This window comes from Schistocerca americana, chromosome 3, assembly GCF_021461395.2.
Source record: "Schistocerca americana isolate TAMUIC-IGC-003095 chromosome 3, iqSchAmer2.1, whole genome shotgun sequence".
In the NCBI taxonomy this organism is placed as follows: Eukaryota; Metazoa; Arthropoda; class Insecta; order Orthoptera; family Acrididae; genus Schistocerca; species Schistocerca americana.
This window is the reverse complement of record NC_060121.1, coordinates 535,884,647-535,905,006: the sequence shown is the minus strand read 5'-3', so window position 1 is coordinate 535,905,006 and position 20,360 is coordinate 535,884,647. Positions and strand designations below refer to the sequence as shown.

Here is a 20,360-nt window from a genome sequence, read left to right as displayed (position 1 = left end):
TTACGCTTGACAACTGCTTTCTGCATTGCCCTCCAAGAAACCTGGTTTCTGGCAATGTTTACCCCTGCCGATAGTGGCTATAGTGGTTATTACAAGAACCATAGTGAATATAATAGAGTGCCAGGTGGCGTTTGCATCTGTGTCCTGAACTCAGTATATAGTGTCCCTGTGACCCTTCAAAGTCCTCTTGAAGCTGTGGCTGTCAGGATAAGGACGACACAAGAAATAACCATCTGCAATGTCTATCTTCCTCCAGATGGTGCAGTACCCCTGAACGAATTGGCTGTACTAATTCATCAACTCCCTAAACCTTTCCTACTTCTGGGAGATTTTAACGCCCATAATCCCTTGTGGTGTGGCACCATGCTTACTGGCTGAGGTAGAGATGTCGAAAATTTACTGTCTCAGCTTGACCTCTGCCTCCTAAATACTGGAGACACCACACATTTCTGTGTGGCTCATGGTACTTACTCGGCCATTGATTTATCACTTTGCAGCACAGGACTTCTCCCATCTGTCCACTGGAGAGCCCATGATGACTTGTGTGGTAGTGACAACTTCCCCATCTTCCTTCACTTCCCCAGCATCACGCCCGTGGATGCCTCCCCAGGTGGGCTTTAAACAAGGCAGACTGGGAAGCTTTCAACTCTTCTAATACCGTTGAATCTCTCCCACATGATAATATCAATGTGATGGTTGAGCAACGATCACTTCTGTGGCGGAAAATGCAAGCCATTGCTCTTTAAGGTGCCCCCAGTGAAACACAGTACCTTGGGGGTCACTGGAAATTGCTGAGGCCAGTAAAGAACATAGGCGGGCTGTACGGTGACAGAAGTGGCACCCTTCCCTAGAGCACCTAATAGCTTTTAAACAGTTCTGTGCCCACATTCACCAGCTTATACAAAGACGGAAACAGGAGTGCCTCGACTATTGGGTACCATACATCACCTACCCAAGTCTGGTCGAAGATCAGAAGTGTTTTTGGGTACCAGACCCAAACAGGTCTCCCTGGCATTAACATCAATGGTGTGTGATTTACCAACACAAATATGATTGCCAAACACTGTGCAGAGCACTATGCTCGAGCCTCTGCATTGGAGAACTACCCCCGAGCCTTTCGCACCCACAAATGGCGGATGAAAGGCAAGGTCCTCTCATTCACTTCACACCACAGTGAACTCTATAATGCTCCATTTACAGAGTGGGAGCTCCTCAGCACCCTTGCACATTGCCCGAACACAGCTCCTGGGCCAGATTGGCTCCACAGTCAGATGATTAAATATCTCTCGCCCAACTACAACCGACATCTCCTCATCATCTTCAACCAGATCTGGTGCGATGGTGTCTTTCAATTGCAATGGCGGGAGAGCACCATCATTCTCATGCCCAAACCTGGTAAAAACTTGTTTGATGTGGATAGCTCTCGGCCCATCAGCCTCACCAACATTCTTTGTAAGCTGCTACAATGTATGGCGAGTCGGCGGTTGTGTTGGGTCCTGGATTCACGTGGCCTACTGACTCCATGCTAGGGCGGTTTATGTCCGGGTTGCTCTGCCACTGACAATCTTGTGTCCCTTGTCTCTGGAATCTGAACAGCCTTTTCCAGAGCCAACATCTGGTTCCCATCTTTTTTTGATTTACGAAAAGCTTATGAAATGACCTGGTGACATCATATCCTCGCTAAATTACGTGAGTGGGGTCTTCGAGGCCCACTCCCGATTTTTATCCAAAATTTCCTGTCGTTCCATACTTTGTGTGCCCAAGTTGGTGTCTCCCATAGTTCCCCCATATCCAGGAGAATGGGGTCCTGCAGGGCTCTGTACTCTATTTTTATTCACCATTAACGGTCTAGCAGCAAGTATAGGGACACCCATCTTACCTTCTCTGTGTGCAGACAACTTCTGCATTTTGTACTGGTGTTGCTGAGTGATGCCTGCAGGGAGCCATCCACAAGGTGCAGGCATGGGCTCTAGCTACAGCTTCCAGTTTTTAGCAACGAAGTCATGTATTATACACTACTGTTGGCGTTGTGCCATTCATCCAGAATCAGAACTTTACCTTAATGACAATCCTCTCACTGTAGTGGAGACATATCGATTGTTTGCACTGGTTTTTGACACCCGATTCACTTGGCTTCCTCACTTCCATCAGCTAAAGTGGAAGTGCTGGCAGCAACTCAATGTCCACTGCCTGAGCAACACCAACTGTGGTGCAGATCACTCTATGCTGCTGCAGCTCTACAGAGCCCTTGTTCAATCCCGCCTTGACTATGGGAGCCTGGTTTATGGTTTGGTGGCAGCCTCAGCATTGTGTTTATTCAACCCAGTGCATCACTGTGGCATTCGACTAGTGACGGGAGCTTTTAAGACGAGTCTAGTGATCAGCGTCCTGGTGGAGGCTGGAATCCCTCCATTGAAGGTTAGGTGTGCACAGCGGCTCACCAGTTACATTGCACACATTCGTGCTTCTCCTAAGCATCCCAATTACTGTCTCCTTCCCCCAACCACAGCAGTTCATCTCCTGCATCAGCAGCCCAGGTCAGGCCTTATGATCACCATTCATACCCAATCCCTCCTGCGTGAACTTGAGTACTTTCCTTTACCACCACCACCCCCCTCCCCCCCCCCTTTTCCCGGGTCCATCCACATACACCTCCATGGTGTATACTTAGGCCGCAGCTTCGTTTTGACCTTTTGCATGGCCCTAAGGACTCAGTTACTCCCATGGCTCTCTGCTGCCAGTTCCTCTCAATTCTTGCCATGGCTCTGAAGTGGTTTACATGGACAGCTCAATGGCTGATGGTCACGTTGGCTTTGCCTATGTTCACAGAGGATATATTGAACAGGACTCCTTGCCAGGTGGCTGCAGTGTTATCACTGTAGAGCTGGTGGCCATATCTTGTGCTCTTGAGCACATCTGCTCATGCCCTCGTGAGTCATTTCTTCTCTGTAGTGACTCCTTGAGCAGCCTCCAAGGTAACAACCAGTGCTGCCCTCGCCATCCAAGAGTCCATCTCTACCAGGAAACAGTCCAGTCATTACTGGTGTTTGTCTGGACCCTAGGACACGATGGCATCCCAGGCAATGAACTTGCTGATACGGTGGAACAGGCTACATGGAAACCACTTCTGGAGATTGGCATTCCTGTACCTGACCTGCATTCAATATTATGCCACAAGATTTTATGGCTTTGGTAGACAGAATGGCATAACACTATGCACAACAAACTGCATGTCATTAATGACACTACAAATGTGTGGAAGTCTTCCATGCAGGCCTCTTGCAGGGAATCTGTTGTCCTTTACTGGCTCCACATTGGCCATATGTGGCTAACACATGGTTACCTCCTCTGTCACGAGGACTCATCTCAGTGTCGCTGTGGCTCACATATGACTGTTGTCCACATCTTGCTGGAGTGCCCAATTTTAGCCACTCTGTGGCAGACTTTTAACGTTCCCAGCACCCTACCTTCAATGTTGGGTGACAGTGCCTCAACAGCAGTTTTAGTTTTACGTTTTATTCATGAGGGGTGAGGGGGGGGGGGTTTATTGTACCAACTAAAGATGGGTGTTTGGCCTTCTCTCCAAGGCCTCCACACTCCCTCCATTTTAACTCTCTGTCTCCCTTTCTTCGCATTTGTTTATCTTGGTGTTCATTTTTTCCCTTCCTGTGTTCATCTCACCTCGTCTTTTTGGGCTGGACATTTTAATCTGTTGCAGAGTGGCTGTCCCATATTCTTTTATTCATGTGATCTGCCAGCCCAGACCATCTGCTCCATGGTTTTAATACCTTCCTCTAGTTTTCCATGTTGTGTCTGTTTTCCCTGTTTTTTGATTGTTCCTTCCATTTTCTCTTTCGGCATGGTCCCCCATTCCTTTTTGCCCTTCTGCTGTCCCAAACATACTTTTGGTGCTGTTTTATCTTGAGCCTTGTTTGTGGCAGGAAAAAGGGACTGATGACCTTGTAGTTTGATCCCTTTATACCACAAACCAACCAATCAACCAACAAATCACAGTTTGACTCCTCCACGAGAAATCTCTGCTATAGTGATCCCATCCCAGAAGCCTAACATAACCTGTAATCACTGTTCATATCCTTAGGCTTATCCCAGAACCTCTCCCCTGGACCCATCTACCTCATCATCCCAACACCCTCCCATACACCCCTTCTACATGCTTCCCAAAATGCATAAACCCAACAATTCCAGACGACCCATTGCAGCTGGTTTCTGTGCTCCCACTGAAAGAATTTCCACTCTTGTTAGCCAACACCTCCAAGCAATTTCCTGTAGCCTAGCCCCCCACACCAAAGTTGCAAACCATTTCCTTCACTGACTGTGGACCAGCCCCATCCCATTACCACCTGCACGCCTACTCATCACTGTTGATGCCACTTCTTTATACACCAACATCCCTCTTGCCCACAGCCTTGCTGTTTTCAAACACCTAACATCAGCTGACTCAAAACTCACTACCACTTTCCTTACACACCTTACCAGTTATATGATTACACACAACTATTCCTTTGAGTGAAAACATATGTAAACAAATACTTGTCACAACCATGGGCATCCAATTATATACTTACACACAACTACTTCTCCTTTGAGGAGGAGTATATAGAAACAAATCCTTGTCACAACCATGGGCACCCACATGGCATTCTCCTATGCTAACCTGTTTATGGGCCATCTATAGGGAACCTAGCTAGGGTCCCAAGACCACAAACCCCTCGTCTTGTTCAAATTCATTGATGATATCTTCATGATCTGGACCTATGTCCAAGATACTCAATCCTCATTTCTCCACAATCTCAACAAGTTCTTCTCCATCATTTTCAGGCTGTCCACCTCAACCCAACATGCCACCTCCCTGGACATCAACCTCCACTCCTCTGATGGCTTCATTTATACCTCCGTCCATATCAAGCCCACTAGCAACCAACAATACCTGCATTTTGGCCACTGTCATTCCTTATAATGTTACGTATCCCTTACTATCAAAATGTTGGTAGATATACGGAAAGTAAATATCCTATGTTGAACTAACTATTCTAGTGTTGTCAACATTTATATAATTTCATAAGGGCAGAAACATTGTATTAGCAGATAAATTTTCCTTATCTTGCTATGGCTGTCTCATTGTCTAGGGTGTCAGTTCCTTTTTAACCTTTCCAATTAATATGTCCAAGGTTTTTTTGTTTCAATAAAAGTTTCTGGAACATTGTTGCTTTTTACATCTTTGGTATTTATTCATAAATTCTTGACACTTTCTACAATGCCATTTGTCAAGTAAACACATTGTGCAACATTTCAACACAACACAAAGCACTTCATAGTTAGAGTACCAATCTCAACAATAACTAAAACTAACATGGTGCATCTGGTGCCTAAAATTGCTATAAGTACTACAAACCGACCTTCCGGATCCTTCCAGAACAGGAAGTAATTAAAATGACTTTTATTATGACTGTCTTAATTGAAATTACTTTTCAGGTGTAATTTACATAATGTTTTCTGGAAATAATTATTTACATAAATATTTACACTTCTAATAATTAATAATGAAAGCTGCAGATTTTGACAATATAAAAACTATCAGTTTCCTGTCTTCATATAATTATTGACTGAATTATTGGTAATAAAATTAGTAATATTGAAAATGAAAATAGAAACTTTTGTTAGTTTCACTGTAAAATGGTTTTCAACTCATTTAAGCTAACAACTGTGATAACTAATTTTCATGGTTCAAGATCGATGTTGCTAAATGTATTTATATAAAAAATAAAATTATATTACCAGAAAAATTGTGTTTTGGTGGTCAAATATATGCAAAATTATCTTTAGATATGGATTAAGTATAAAAATTAACTCAAGTCAGGGAGAAATTTATAAGGAATTGATCATTTCAATTGAGGTACAAAAATTCAGAGGCGGTAAGATTCATTACACCCTTCTGCACCAAAAAATATTTCTGTTAAGCCTGGTCACCTGAAGGTGGTATATCCACAGAGATGAGAAGTTCCTTGCCCAGTATGCTGAAGGTCTCACAAAGGACTTCACAGATAGGCAGCCCCCATATGAAGCCCACAAACAGACAGTGGTACTTATGGTACTACTTGTTATCAGCATGTGGTGTATAAAAAAACACAAAAAAGATACAGTGATGGGGGCTGATCATTACTATATTGAGACTTAACATTTTCTTCTGCCCCGTCAATTGCTGCAACATTAATAACACAGTTTTGTAGCGCACAAAATATTTGTACCGTTACCTTCACTCCTTTTGAAGCAAGAACTGTTGAATGGTATTCATGTGGCTGGTTGTCCAGAAGAAGAGATAGTCCCATTTGAAAGCCACAAGTACTTGTCCTTTGGACTTCATCTATGTTTCCAGTTACAGGTACACTTTGTTGTTGGCTGCAAGATTGAACACTCTCTAACATCTACAGTAGTTATATAATAAATTTTCTGTGAAAATTTATCAGGATTATTAATTCACACACAAAATATATCATCTGCTTCTCTTAAGGGACATCACATACTTTTTCTTTGCTATTTCTCAAAATAATTTCAGTTTTGTTCTTGTAGTGTTTAAGTGAAGTCAGCTCAAATAAAGATTGCTCATCAGGAACAACATTTAATGTCCAATGTGAACAGAAAATATCTTGATTTCATTATGGAAAAAGTGTGTTCTTAACTGTAATTTTATGTGTCTGATTGACAGAGTAACCAAAAATCAGTCTGATATAACATTCTCTTACCAATATTATTGATTGTGACAACAAAACTCAAAAATAATCTATGTTTCAAGGAGTGACCAAGCATGTTTGCTGTGGCATCCCACACTGACTTCACATCCATAACACACACTAGTGTGACAAAAACGTGAAAGCAGCACTGATTGATTGATCTTTATTTTGTCCCATTTGATTAAATTATGTACAGAGTGTGTACTTACAATACAGGACAATTCAAGTTAATCTAAAGTCTTGAAATATTTAGCCTGCATATTAGAATATAAAGAATAAATTGATAAATGTAATAGTAATATTACATTTTTCTCTTGATTTATATTTATGTCTTAAAGTTTTTTACATGTTCTTTAACTCTGATGAAAACAAAACAGACGTACAAAAATGTACAACATACAAAATAAATTCAGGTGATTACATTACACACTTACAGGCAATAAAAACATTCCTCATTATTTACACATAAACCTCACTACGTCATAAAATTTGCTTTCCATTAAATAGTTCTTAAGAAGTTCCTGGAATGGCATTTCACTCTTACTGTCTTGTAGACTTTTAGAAACATACTTTACTAGTCACATGCCTGAATATTGAGGACCTTTTTCAACAGCTCTCGGTCTGTGTGGCATACTTCTCAAATGGCCTTTATGTCTTGTGTCATTTGATTGAACATCTGCATTTTTTCTGGTAAATTATTGCATTTGACTAATGAAATTCTTGTTATGTATTTGTACATGGATGGAAATATCAATATTTTTAGATTATGGAAGGCACTTTTGCATGAGTCTGTTTCTATTCAGGGTGGTCCTAATGGCCTCTTCTTTAAGTACAAAAATTCTTTTTGTTTTATTGCTGCTGGAGTTTCCCCAAACAGTAAGTCCATACTGTAAGCATACTTCAAAAAGACCATGGTACACTGTGCACAGAAGATGTCTGTTACAAAATGTGAAGCTGTTTCATAATAAATATTTTACCATACCTAAGTTATAGAAGACATTGTATGAGGGTCATTCAAATAATTAAAGAGGCAATTTGGTCTGGGAAAAAAACTTTTAGTAGGGCAAGTTTGGCACTTTTATGGCTTTAAGTTGGCATGACTGAGATGAGCCCTGATCAGCTGATACAAACACTGTTCTGGCCAACCAGTTGCAGTTTAACTCCCTCACTTGAAAGTCGAATTGATGAGATTATTCATGCTGACTGCCATGTGACTATGGATATGATAGTTTTTAAGGTTCAAGTTAGAACTGTCACTGTTCGTAACCATAAAACATGTGCAAGATGGGTCCCAAAGGAGTTGATGCGGCTACACAAGGAGACAAGGTTGAGAGTACTAAAGAAATGTTATGAAAGGGAAGGCGAATGCTTCCTCAACAAAATTTTAACTTTTGATGAAACTTGGGTTTACTATTATGAGCCAGAATCAAAAAGACAAAGTATGGAGTGGAAGCACACAAACTCACCTGTCAAGAAAAAATTCAAAACCCAAGCATCAGCACCCCCCATGAACCATGGACCTTGCCGTTGGTTGGGAGGCTTGCGTGCCTCAGTGATACAGGTGGCCGTACCAAAGGTGCAACCACAACGGAGGGGTATCTGTTGAGAGGCCAGACAAACATGTGGCTCCTGAAGAGGGGCAGCAGCCTTTTCAGTAGTTGCAGGGGCAACAGTCTGGATGATTGACTGATCTGGCCTTGTAACACTAACCAAAACGGCCTTGCTGTGCTGGTACTATGAACGGCTGAAAGCAAGGGGAAACTACGGCCGTAATTTTTCCCGAGGGCATGCAGCTTTACTGTATGGTTAAATGATGATGGCGTCCTCTTGGGTAAAATATTCCGGAGGTAAAATAGTCCGCCATTCGGATCTCTGGGCGGGGACTACTCAAGAGGATGTCGTTATCAGGACAAAGAAAACTGGCGTTCTACGGATTGGAGCGTGGAAAGTCAGATCCCTTAATCGGGCAGGTAGGTTAGAAAATTTAAAAAGGGAAATGGATGGGTTGAAGTTAGATATAGTGGGAATTAGCGAAGTTCGGTGGCAGGAGGAACAACTCTTTTGGTCAGGTGAATACAGGGTTATAAATACAAAATCAAATAGGGATAATGCAGGAGTAGGTTTAATAATGAATAAAAGAATAGGAGTGCAGGTAAGCTACTACAAACAGCATAGTGAACGCATTATTGTGGCCAAGATAGATATGAAGCCCATGCCTACTACAGTAGTACAAGTTTATATGCCAACTAGCTCTGCAGATGACGAAGAAATTGAAGAAATGTATGATGAAATGAGAGAAATTATTCAGATAGTGAAGGGTGACGAAAATTTAATAGTCATGGGTGACTGGATATTCAGTAGTAGGAAAAGGGAGAGAATGAAACGTAGTAGGTGAATATGGATTGGGGCTAAGAAATGAAAGAGGAAGCCGCCTGGTAGAATTTTGCACAGAGCACAACTTAATCATAGCTAACACTTGGTTCAAGAATCATAAAAGAATGCTGTATACATAGAAGAAGCCTGGAGATACTGACAGGTTTCAGATAGATTATCTAATGGTAAGACAGAGATTTAGGAACCAGGTTTTAAATTGTAAGACATTTCCAGGGGCAGATGTGGACTCTGACCACAATCTGTTGGTTATGACCTGTAGATTAAAACTGAAGAAACTGCAAAAAAGTGGGAATTTAAGGAGATGGGACCTGGATAAACTGAAAGTACCAGAGGTTGTACAGAGTTTCAGGGAGAGCATAAGGGAACAATTGACAGGAATGGGGGAAAGAAATACAGTAGAAGAAGAATTGGTAGCTTTGAGGGATGAAGTAGTGAAGGCAGCAGAGGATCAAGTAGGTAAAAAGACGAGGGCTAGTAGAAATCCTTGGGTAACAGAAGATATATTGAATTTAATTGATGAAAGGAGAAAATATAAAAATCCAGTAAATGAAGCAGGCAAAAAGGAATACAAACGTCTCAAAAATGAGATCGACAGGAAGAGCAAAATGGCTAAGCAGGGATGGCTAGAGGACAAATGTAAGGATGTAGAGGCTTATCTCACTAGGGTTAAGATAGATACTGCCTACAGGAAAATTAAAGAGACCTTTGGAGATACGAGAACCACTTGCATGAACATCAAGAGCTCAGATGGAAACCCAGTTCTAAGCAAAGAAGGGAAAGCAGAAAGGTGGAAGGAGTATATATAGGGTCTATACAAGGGTGATATACTTGAGGACAATATTATGGAAATGGAAGAGGATGTAGATGAAGATGAAATGGGAGATACGATACTGCGTGAAGATTCTGATAGAGCACTGAAAGACCTGAGTCGAAACAAGGCCCCTGGAGTAGACAACATTCCATTGGAACTACTGATTGCCTTGGGATAGCCAGTCCTGACAAAACTCTACCATCTGGTGAGCAAGATGTATGAAACAGGCGAAATACCCTCAGACTTCAAGAAGAATATAATAATTCTAATCCCAAAGAAAGCAGGTGTTGACAGATGTGAAAATTACCAAACTATCAGTTTAATAAGTCACAGCTGCAAAATACTAAGGCGAATTCTTTACAGAAGAATGGAAAAACTAGTAGAAGCCGACCTTGGGGAAGATCAGTTTGGATTCCATAGAAATATTGGAACATGTGAGGCAATACTGACCCTACAACTCATCTTAGAAGCTAGATTAAGGAAGGGCAAACCTACGTTTCTAGCATTTGTAGACTTAGAGAAAGCTTTTAACAATGTTGACTGGAATACTCTCTTTCAAATTCTGAAGGTGGCAGGGGTAAAATACAGGGAGCAAAAGGCTATTTACAATTTGTACAGAAACCAGATGGCAGTTATAAGAGTCGAGGGGCATGAAAGGGAAGCAGTGGTTGGGAAGGGAGTGAGACAGTGCTGTAGCCTATCCCCGATGTTATTCAACCTGTATATTGAGCAAGCAGTGAAGGAAACAAAAGAAAAATTCGGAGTAGGTATTAAAATCCATGGAGAACAAATAAAAACTTTGAGGTTCGCCGATGACATTGTAATTGTATCAGAGATAGCAAAGGACTTGGAAGAGCAGTTGAACAGAATGGATATTGTTTTGAAAGGAGGATATAAGATGAACATCAAAAAAAGCAAAAGGAGGATAATGGAATATAGTCGAATTAAGTTGGGTGATGCTGAGGGAATTAGATTAGGAAATGAGACGCTTAAAGTAATAAAGGAGTTTTGCTATTTGGGGAACAAAATAACTGATGATGGTCGAAGTAGAGAGGATATAAAATGTAGACTTGCAATGGCAAGGAAAGTGTTTCTGAAGAAGAGAAATTTGTTAACATCAAGTATAGATTTAAGTGTGAGGAAGTCATTTCTGAAAGTACTTGTATGGAGTATAGCCATGTATGGAAGTGAAACATGGACGATAAATAGTTTAGACAAGAAGAGAATAGAAGCTTTTGAAATGTGGTGCTACAGAAGAATCCTGAAGATTAGATGGGTAGATCACATAACTAATGAGGAAGTATTGAATAGGATTGGGGAGAAGAGAAGTTTGTGGCACAACTTGACTAGAAGAAGGGATCGGTTGGTAGGACATGTTCTAAGGCATCAAGGGATCACCAATTTAGTATCAGAGGGCAGCGTGGAGGGTAAAAATTGTGGAGGGAGACCAAGAGATGAATACACTAAGCAGATTCAGAAGGATGTAGGTTGTGGTAGGTACTGGGAGATGAAGAAGCTTGTACAGGATAGAGTAGCATGGAGAGCTGCATCAAACCAGTCTCAGGACTGAAGACCACAACAACAACAACAACAAGCATCAGCAGGGAAAGTCATGTTGACGGTGATTTAGGATGCTGAAGGTCCAGTTTTTTGTGATTATCTCAAAGAGCAGCATACAATGAACAGCCAATACTACTTAGGCTTGCTTTTAAACTAAGTGAAGCCAGCTATGAGGGAGAGAGATCATGGATCTCAGAGGAGAGGTGTGATTCTCCAGCAAGACAATGCACATCCTCATATTGCTCAACTAACCCATGAAACCATTGACAGAATGGGCTGGGAAGTACTGCCTCATCCCCCTTGCAGTCCTGATTTAGCACCTAGTGCCTTCCATTTGTTTGGTGCACTGAATGAGGCAGTAAGTGGGAAGAGGTTCCAGGACAATGAGGATGTGAAAAAGTTTGTGGGAAATTGGTTCAAACTTCAAGATAAAACGTTCTTTGCAGCCAGAATAAAAAAGCTTGTAGCACATTGGAACAAGTGCACAAATTTTCAAGGGGATTATGTTGAAATGTAGAAAAAGTATTGTTTTGTAAAAATAAACACTTTTTTCTCCAGACCAATTTGTCTCTTTAATTACTGAATGACCCTCTATATATATATATATATATATAATCATCCTTTTCTATATTTGTGAACACCATGAACATTGTCTTTTTTATATATTTATAAAGTCATTCTGTATCGGCCACAGTACGGTGTTATTTGTTGAAATAAGTGCACTTCTTTCCAGTGGCTCCCCCCCCCCCCCCCTCCGCTCCCCCTCCCCTTGTTTTCTAATGTCATGTCATCCTTCTCATTGACTTCAATATTACTTATAAAGAGGTTGAAGGAGAGTCAAAAATGAACGGATTCTTAAGATATGCCACACTTAATGCATCCAGACTTTGTAATCTCATGCTGCTTTCTGTTGCCAGGCTATGATTTTATCCAATGTTCTGAATATCCACATAAGTTTTTCAATTAGTGCTGAATGGGTGATTGTGTCAAAAGATTTAGACAAATCCAAAACTGTAGCAGATACTGAGTTTTGCTAGTCTAACGTTTTTGCTAGAGATTCTGTTAGGCTTGTGATAGACATTTCTGTATATTTCCCTTTTTGGAAGCTGTGTTGTGCTGAAATCAGAATACTATATTTCTCTAGAAATGTTATCAATGTACCGTGTGTAAGCATCTCAAGTATTTTTGAGAAACCAGATGTTAAAAGACACTAGTCTGCAATTATTTGGGTTTCTTGTGTGTTGACACTATTTTGCCTATTTTTAATTTTTCTGGACATTCTCCTTCTGTCAAGAGCAGTTTTCTATACTTAAAAGTGATACAGTTGTGCCGCCGATGAGGTCGACACCAGCATCGATATACGCTTGTCTCTAGACTCTGAGCATCGTCTTTGGACGCTAAGCTAAGATTATCTTTGCTCTCTTCCACCATGTCCAGTTCTTTGTAAGCCTTTGATGTGTTTAGGTGAATAAACGAACTACTGCAAAATCGGAGTGTTGTTTGGTGTAACTGACCAGAACTTCCTCCTCACTCGTGACCTCGAGTTGTAATGTCTTCCGTTTTCGCCGTTTTACTGTGTCCACGACCTCCGTGCCAGTTAATTTTGTGTGTATTACAGCAACACAGCATTCGAACAATAACTTCGGCCAAACTCCTAATGCCGGATTTTGTGATCGACATGCATCGTGTTGCAGGAGATGTACACCCGCCAGGACTGCAACATGATGCCTCTCACTTGCCGATTTCAACGGACGTTTACGAGCCTGCAACACTAAATGAAGTTAGGAGTGTGCATGACTCAGGCTATCAAACGCCTTTGTTCCCACCACATGTGCCCTCCCTCATCGACTGTGTAGTTACCTCTTACGGATCTCCGTGCAGTGCGGGACCAATGCCGATTTCTGCAGATGCTTCGTTGGACAACGTACCACCGCCAGGACAATGATTTGCCATGCTGCAATCCATGCAGTACCACACGGATACCTGCCATGTGGCCGGAACTGCTTCGTTCACAGGTCAACCGACTCAGCATCCGACCATGCCTGCACCTGCCTCGGTTCAACATTAGCACTTGCCTTCCTACTTCGATACCTCGGCCTGCAACAGGAACAATAACTTGTTATCTGTGCCTGACCTCCACCTCCGTCAGTGTTTTGTGCCATGACATTCACCTTATCTGCACACTGTTTTGAGTGGAGTGACTATGAACAGTGAACTTTCACACATTCCATCCCACGTTCGACATCATTTCTCACACTGTGCTTCTGGACAGCCCGCACCTCCACAGCCTTCCTGCAACACAGGTGGCCCCAGCTCTGATCATACGTCGAGCTTTCTGCGGACTAACACGCGTTCGCAAACTTTGAACTTTTTCTCACCTGTCGCCCACGCGCCGGCTCCAGTCGAGCTTCCGCTACTGTTCTCGGCACATCTCAGTACCTCATTCGCGTCAGCCTTCCGCGACATGTTAATTCAAACACAGCCACAACATGTTGAGCTTCTGCAACCGCAATCGACACATTATGGTGTCTCACCCGTGTCGGCCTTCCGCGTTGCGACGGATCGCACTCAACCACAACGTGTCACCTTCACACTGCCTCCCGAACAGTCGTCGCTGCCACATTCCTTGGAGGCACACTCTCCTGGAATACTACAACAACAGCAGCTTGTCTCAGGAAGTGCCCCAACGATCTCAACTCAACCTGTTCTTCCGAACATTCTACAACGCTTACCTACACTGCCGCCGTTTAATCTCGACAGAGCTACAACTTCGTTCAAAATTGCGGACAAAGTGTTCGACCATTACAAACTTGATGAGTCAACCAAATTTCTGTGCCTCATCACCCACCTGCACAACCAGGATGACTTGATTGCTGACCTGGTCGATGCCTCGGACTCATCTACCCGGTACACTCTAGCCAGAGAGACAGTTCTACATTGGCTTGCACGCTCCACTGAGGCAGCAATACGGCAAGTGCTATACGTCGAGCAACTAGGCAATGACAAACCTTCCCAGCTCTGGAGACGGCTACGTGCCCCGGTCAGCGCCGATCTATTCCCTGACACAGCTCTCCTCGCCATCTGGTCAGATAAACTATCTCCTCACATCCGATTTGCTCTGGCTCAAAGGCCTCCTGAACCTGTTGAGCAAAGAATGACAATTGCTGACAAGCTACACAATGCATCACTGCTCCACTTCGCCAGCCACTGCCTGCCTGACACGTCTCAGGTTCAGGCTCATCGCCCTGCAGCCAGACGTGGTCGGGGCCGCACTGTGCCATCCGTTCCACTCACTCCGGGAAGCAGTAAACAAGCAACTGAGACATCACCGGCTCTTCCCGCGGTCACGCCCCCTCCTGCAACTGAACCTTCTGCAGCCACCGTACCTCAGTCACTGCAACTGGCAATAAACTTTCCGCAGGAAATGCAACCGCACTACCTGTACTGTTACTTTCACACGCATTTTGGTGAGGCGGCATGGAACTGCAGACCACACTGCTACTTTGGGTGCCGCCTCCTGCGCACAACATGACAGGCACCCCCCAGTGCTCCATTCTGTCTGGGAACGACCAGATAATTGTGGACAACTTTAAATTAAAGATATTTCGTCAGGATACCTTTTCCTAGAGGACACAGTCACCAATGTTTCACTGCTGCCCAAGTCCTTAGCGTCGTCAAACATCCGCCCTCATCATACTTCACTGCAAGCCGTGAATTCAACTAAACTACAATGCTTGGGTTCAACTTCACATGTTGTCTCACTCTCACATTCCATGGACCCCTGCTATGACTCACTCTTTCACTGCCCTCAAAAATCTTCTTGCCGAGGCCTGCACCATCGCACATCCTTATCCCAATGCACAGCTTTTCATCACCACAGACGTGAGCGATACTGCCATCGGCGCTGTCCTTAGCCAGACAATCAACGGCCAGACTTTGCCTCTGCAGTTCTTCTCGTGCAAGCTCACCAATGCACAACGGAAATATTCCACGTTTGACAGGGAGTTGCTCGCGGTCTATGAAGCAATCAAGCATTTTAAGACTGACATTGAAGGATGCCCTTTCTATGTTTTAATAGACCACAAACCCCTGGCTGCAGCCATTACAAACCCGCCAGCTGACCCGCCTCCTCGCTGCTTCATATACATGGAATTCATATCTCAGTTCACCACCAATGTCAGACACATAAAGGGCACTGACAATATAGTTGCTGATTTCCTTTCATGAGTCAACGCCGTTCATTTGCTGTTAGACCTCTCTGAACTGCCTAACCTCCAACCCACCGACGAGGACACAAAAAACCTAATTTCAGACTCTACCTCTTCACTACACTTCATCCGTACCACCTTCCCTGGCATTTTTGGTGAGATCTGGTGTGATGATGGTACGGGCACGTTACGCCCCCTCATCCCAACCACGCTCCGTCGAGCTGTCTTCAACACACTGCATAATTTAGCCCACCCCGGTGTTTGTGCGTCCACGTGCCTCATTGCAGAGCGCTTTGTGTGGAGAAATGTCAACAAGGACTGCCGGCAATGGGCATACTCCTGCCTCGCGTGCCAATGCTCCAAAGTACACAAGCACACTTAACCCCCCTTCACCCCTCCTGGGCGTTTCCAGCATATTGTCGGCCTCCCCCCCCCTTCTAACGGCTTTCGTTATGTTCTCTTGTATACCAACTGAACAACTCGCTGGGTCGAGGTTGTCCCCCTCCCCAATATTACGACAAAAACTGTTGCTCGAGCTTTCGGCGAGTTGTGGGTATCGCATTTCAGATGTCCAGCTATCATCACGACTGACCAGGGCAGACAATTTGAGTCAGCCCTGTTCAACGAGATTTGTAACATCTGCGGCATCCGGCGCATCCATACCACAGCATCTCACCCGCTAGTTGACCACTGGCACCGCACTTTCAAGGTGGCTCTTCGATGGCACGACTCTCTATGGATGGAGGCCCTTCCCCTTGCACTACTCAGCATTTGTGCGATCTATAAGGAAGACCTCAAAGGCACAATCGCCAAATTCGTATATGGCCAGAACATTGTTCTCCCTGGCGAATGTGTGATCCCTTCCGCTTCTCTCTCTCAGTCTGACTTACCTTCCTTCGTGGACCGCGTCAGATGCCACTTCATCAACCTCCATATCCCTCTGCCTGCCAGCCACTCCCACCCTAAGGTTCACGTCCCAAAATCTCTGGACAATTGTGAATACGTCATGCTCTGAGATGACACTGTCTGTGCTTCCCTCCAACCTCCATATACCAGCCCGTACCGAGTTCTCCAGCACTCAGCCAACACCTATGACATCCAGATAAAAGATTCAGCTGTTACAGTCTCTCTCAACAGACGAAAGCCTGCTCATGTTGAGCCCGCTTCCACCCCCCTTCACTGTAACGGCTCACGACGCTCTGACCACTCCCTCCACATCGGGCTCACACACTCGGTTGAGTGAATTCCAGCTCCAATCATCTGGCTCTTCTGCGAACTTGCCCTCTACTCCGGTCTCAAGAACTCCATCGAGTGATCACATGCTCCCCATGTCGAGCTTACCTACGATCACGCCCTTGTCGATGGGCCATTCGCCGGTCCCTGTGACCTCTCCCCCGTCGCCTGCCTTGCCCTGCTGAGCTTTCCCATGCCCCCCCCTCCCCATCTTGAACGTGCCCTCGCTTGAGGTGTTTGTGCCCGTCCCCCCCGGACATAATCCACGACATCTCTATAATACTATGCGATGATACACTGTTCATTGTGTGTTTCCCTTCATCCGGTGCTCATGACACAACCTCCGCCATTCCCTGCCACCTGGTGAAATGTGTTCCCCTCTCACCCAACATCAACCTGGGCATACTTCGTGTGTTCGCCACGCCCACCGGAGACATCATCGTTGTCACTCCATTCCACCCGCAAACTGCCGGCCTCCCTGTTGCCACACGACCAGCACACCAAGTACAATGCCTGGCGCGCTTCAATGACTTCCAGGTTCGGTGGCTGAACCTTCCTTCACGCCATCTACCCACGCAGCTCCCCGATGATGCTGTCGAGCTGACCATGGTCCGGCTCCCGCGGAACACCCCTACCGACACTTTGTCCCCTCCCCCCCCCCCCCCAGGCCTCTCAAGAGTACTCCGTACTGCAGGGGGGGGGGAGGGGGGGGCTATGTGGCGCCGATGAGGTCAACACCAGCATCGATATACGTTTGTCTCTAGACTCCGAGCATCATCTTTGGATGCTAAGCTAAGATTATCTTTGCTCTCTTCCGTCATGTCCAGTTCTTTGTAAACCTTTGATGTGTTTAGGTGAATAAACGAACTACTGCAAAATGGGAGTGTTGTTTGGTGTAACCGACCCAAACTTCCTCCTCACAGTTATTTCTTCACTCACATACTTTATTAGACATTTCCTGTCCCTTTACCACGTGATGCCCTGCTCATTGCTATTGATGACACTTCCCTTTACACTAACATTCCTAAAGCCCATGGCCTTACCGGTTGAACACTGCCTTTCCCAATGCCTGTTGGATTCCAAACCAACAACCTCCTTCCTAGTCACCATGATCAAGTACAGCCTATCCCACAATTACTTCCCCTTTGAAGGCATTATCTTCAAACAAATTCGTGCTACAGCTGTGGGCACCCACATGGCATCAACCTAGGGCACCCACATGGCACCAACCTATTCGTGGGCCATCTAGAGAAATCCTTCCTAAGCACCCATAGTTCTAAACGAGTTCAGATTCATTGATGACATATTTGCGATCTGGATCAAAGGGGAGGATATTTTATCCACATTCCTCCAGTACCTCAACAGCTTCTCTCCCATTTGCTTCATCTGTCCTACTCAACCCAACAAGTCACCTTCTTAGATGTTGACCTCAAAGTTGGCTACATCAGTAACTCTGTCCATATCAAACCTACTAACCAAAGGCAATGCCTCCACTGTGACAGCTGTCACCCATTCCATACCAAGAAGTTCCTTCCATACAACCTAGCCACCTGTGGTTGTTGCATCTGCAGTGACAAATGGTCCCTCTCAAAATATACTGAAGGTCTCACTGAGGCCTTCACAGACTGTGAGTATCATCCCAACCTTGTACTCAAACAAATCTCCTGGGCCTTGTCTTTCCTATCTCCCACCACATCACAAAGTCTCACTGACTGGCCACAGAGGAGCATTAACATCATAACTCAGTGCTATCCAGGACTGGAGCAACTGAATTACATTCTCCGACAATGTTTTCACTACATCTCATTGTGCCATGAAATGAGAAGTGTCCTGCCCACTATACTTCCCCCCCCCCCCCCCTCCTCACACTGTGGTACTCCATTGTCCACCAAACCTACACAATATACTCGCCCATCCCTGAACCACCCATGCCCAACCCCTTACTTCAAGCCTCATATTCCTGTAATAGACCTAGATGTAAAACCTGTCCCATACATCCTCCCACCACTAGCTACTCCATTCTGGTCACAAACATCAGCTATCACGTCAAAGGCAGGGCTACCTGTGAAACTAGTCATGTGATCTATGAGCTAAGCTGCAACCTCTGTGGTACACTCTATCAGGGCATGACAATGAACAAGCTGTCTGTCCACATGAATGGCCACTGACAAACTATGGCCAAGAAACAAGTGGACCATCCTGTTGCTGAGCACGCTGCATAACACAACATCCTTCATTTCAATGACTTCTCCACAGCTTTTGTCATATGGAACTCTCCCTGCAATATATCCTGTTGTTGTTGTTGTTGCCGGCTGGAGTGGCCGAGCGTTTCTAGATGCTACAGTCTGGAACCGCGCGACCGCTACGGTCGCAGGTTCGAATCCTGCCTCAGGCATGGATGTGTGTGATGTCCTTAGGTTAGTTAGGTTTAAGTAGTTCTAAGTTCTAGGGGACTGATGACCACAGCAGTTCAGTCCTATAGTGCTCAGAGCCATTTGAACCATTTGTTCTTGTTGTCTTCAGTCCAGAGACTGGTTTGATGCAGCTCTCCATGCTACTCTAACCTGTGCAAGCTTCTTCATCTTCCAGTATTTACTGCAACCCACGGCCTACTGAATCTGCTTAGTGTATTCATCTCTTGGTCTCCCTCTACGATTTTTACCCTCCACGCTGCCTTCCAACGCTAAATTTGTGATTCCTTGATGCCTCAGAACATGTGCTACCAACCGGTCCCTTCTTCTTGTCAAGTTGTGCCACAAACTCCTCTTCTCCCCAATTCTATTCGATTCCCCCTCATTAGTTATGTGATCTACCCATCTAATCATCAGCATTCATCTGTAGCACCACATTTCAAAAGCTTCTATTCTCTTCTTGTCCAAACTATTTATCGTCCATGTTTCACTTCCGTACATGGCTACACTCCATACAAATACTTTCAGAAATGACTTCCTGACACTTAAATCTATACGCGATGTTGACAAATTTCTCTTCTTCAGAAACACTTCCCTTGCGATTGCCAGTCTACATTTTATATCCTCTCTACTTCGACCATCTTCAGTTATTTTGTTCCCCAAATAGCAAAACTCCTTTACTACTTTAAGTGTCTCATTTCCTAATCTAATTCCCTCAGCATCACCCGACTTAATTCGACTACATTCCATTATCCTCCTTTTGCTTTTGTTGATGTTCATCTTATTACCTCCTTTCAAGACACTATCCATTCCGTTCAACTGCTCTTCCAAGTCCTTTGCTGTCTCTGACAGAATTACAATGTCATCGGCGAACCTTAAAGTTTTTATTTCTTTTCCATGGATTTTAATACCTACTCTGAATTTTTCTTTTGTTTCCTTTACTGCTTGCTCAATATACAGATTGAACAACATGGGGGAGAGGCTACAACCTTGT

The 20,360-nt window shown here is 44.2% G+C and overlaps 1 protein-coding gene across 2 annotated transcripts in view; it reads right to left on the bottom strand.

Annotated features, from left to right (window-relative positions):
* Positions 1-20,360, bottom strand: part of LOC124607265 (sodium channel protein Nach-like) — a 115,473-nt gene that overhangs the window by 83,423 nt on the left and 11,690 nt on the right. For both annotated transcript variants that reach the window (XM_047139541.1, XM_047139542.1), the window contains exon 4: positions 6,273-6,417. In XM_047139541.1, coding sequence (XP_046995497.1) covers positions 6,273-6,417 — 145 coding nt within the window. The remainder of the gene's footprint in view (positions 1-6,272; positions 6,418-20,360) is intronic.